The sequence below is a fragment of the Terrapene carolina genome, unplaced genomic scaffold, assembly GCF_002925995.2.
Source record: "Terrapene carolina triunguis isolate 2854851 unplaced genomic scaffold, T_m_triunguis-2.0 Scaffold22181, whole genome shotgun sequence".
NCBI lineage: Eukaryota > Metazoa > Chordata > Testudines > Emydidae > Terrapene > Terrapene triunguis.
The window spans coordinates 1-1,269 of record NW_020686532.1 but is presented as its reverse complement, the minus strand read 5'-3'; the positions used below and the strand labels follow the sequence as shown (position 1 = coordinate 1,269).

Genomic DNA, 1,269 nt, shown 5'->3' with positions numbered 1-1,269 from the left:
GGGGGGGGGGGGGGGGGGGGGGGGGGGGGGGGGGGGGGGTCACTCACGGGCAGTGGGCTGCGTCCAGGTCCACGCAGATGCTGGGCACACGGCTGCTGCATTGCTGGTGGAATTTGTAGCCGCACGTCTGGCAGCGGAAGCCGTGGAACAGGAACTTGAGGCAGAAGTCGCAGAAGGCCAGGCTGAAAAACGTCTTACGGACCTGGGGGGACAGACGGAGAAATGGGGGGGTGAGGAGTGACAGACACCATCCAGGGAACAGCCACCACGGGGATTTATTGTAGGGTCTCTCGGGGGCCAGGGTGTTATTGTTGGGTCTCTCGGGGGCCGGTGTGTTATTGTAGGGTCTCTTGGGACTCACAAAGTTGTGCATGGTGAGTGGCACCTCGTCCAGCACCTCCACGTAGAGAACCTGCCCCTCCAGCGGGGTGATGTCCGTGTCCCAGTCGGTCAGCAGCTTCGTCCTGACAGAGAGACGGGTCAGAACCGGAACCAGCCCCGGGCTCCCCTCACTCCCGGCCCGCAGCCCCCAGCCCTGCCGGTGCCCCTCACTCCCGACCCGCAGCCCTGCCGGTGCCCCTCACTCCCGACCCGCAGCCCCGCTCACCCGCCCAGGCGCCGGTACACCGCGCAGCAGTTCTGGTTCAGCCCTCGCACCTTCAGCGCTTTGTCCAGGGCATCGTAGACAGTGGCTCCCGGCCGCACGTTGACCTGACGTGGGGGAGGGGTTACACACGGTTCCTGCCTCCCCAGGGCACTGGTGAACTCAGCTCCCCTCCCCCTGCACAGACTGCAATGGACCCCCCCACATAGCCAGGTAGATGCCCACACTCGTGCAAGGGCACGGCTGGAGCGGGGAATGCCCCTCACCCCCGGGGAGCCGTGCAACAAGACACACACGTGTGCAATTGCACGGATGGTGCTCACGCTCCCCTGCATGCCCAGGGAGCCGTGCAATGAGCCGTGTGCGTGTGCAATGACACTAACTGTGCTCATATCCCCTGCACACCCAATACATACCGAGGGAGCCGTGCAAGAAGACCCGTGCCTATGCAATTGCACGGACCGTGCTCACGCTCCCTGGCACACCACAGGTGTGCTCTGTGAGCCACGCGCGTGTGCAGTTGCATGGTCTGTGCTCACACTCCCTGCACGCCTAGGGAGCCGTGCAAAGCGCTGGAGGCTGGGGAGGAGAGACATAAGAACGGCCAGACTGGGTCAGAGCAAAGGTCCATCTAGCCCAGTATCCTGCCTGCCGACAGTGGCCAA

The 1,269-nt window shown here is 64.5% G+C and overlaps 1 protein-coding gene across 1 annotated transcript; it reads right to left on the bottom strand.

The window, feature by feature from the left end:
- Window positions 1-47: 47 nt before the first annotated feature.
- LOC113408698 (serine/threonine-protein kinase A-Raf-like) lies at window positions 48-1,244 on the bottom strand (the record flags this gene model as incomplete). The annotated part of the gene is made up of 3 exons (XM_026662076.2): window positions 608-1,244; window positions 362-464; window positions 48-202 (listed from the first exon to the last, which is right to left on the bottom strand). Coding segments are annotated over exons 1-3 (647 nt in total), but the record flags the coding sequence as incomplete, so codon positions are not given.
- Window positions 1,245-1,269: the final 25 nt, after the last annotated feature.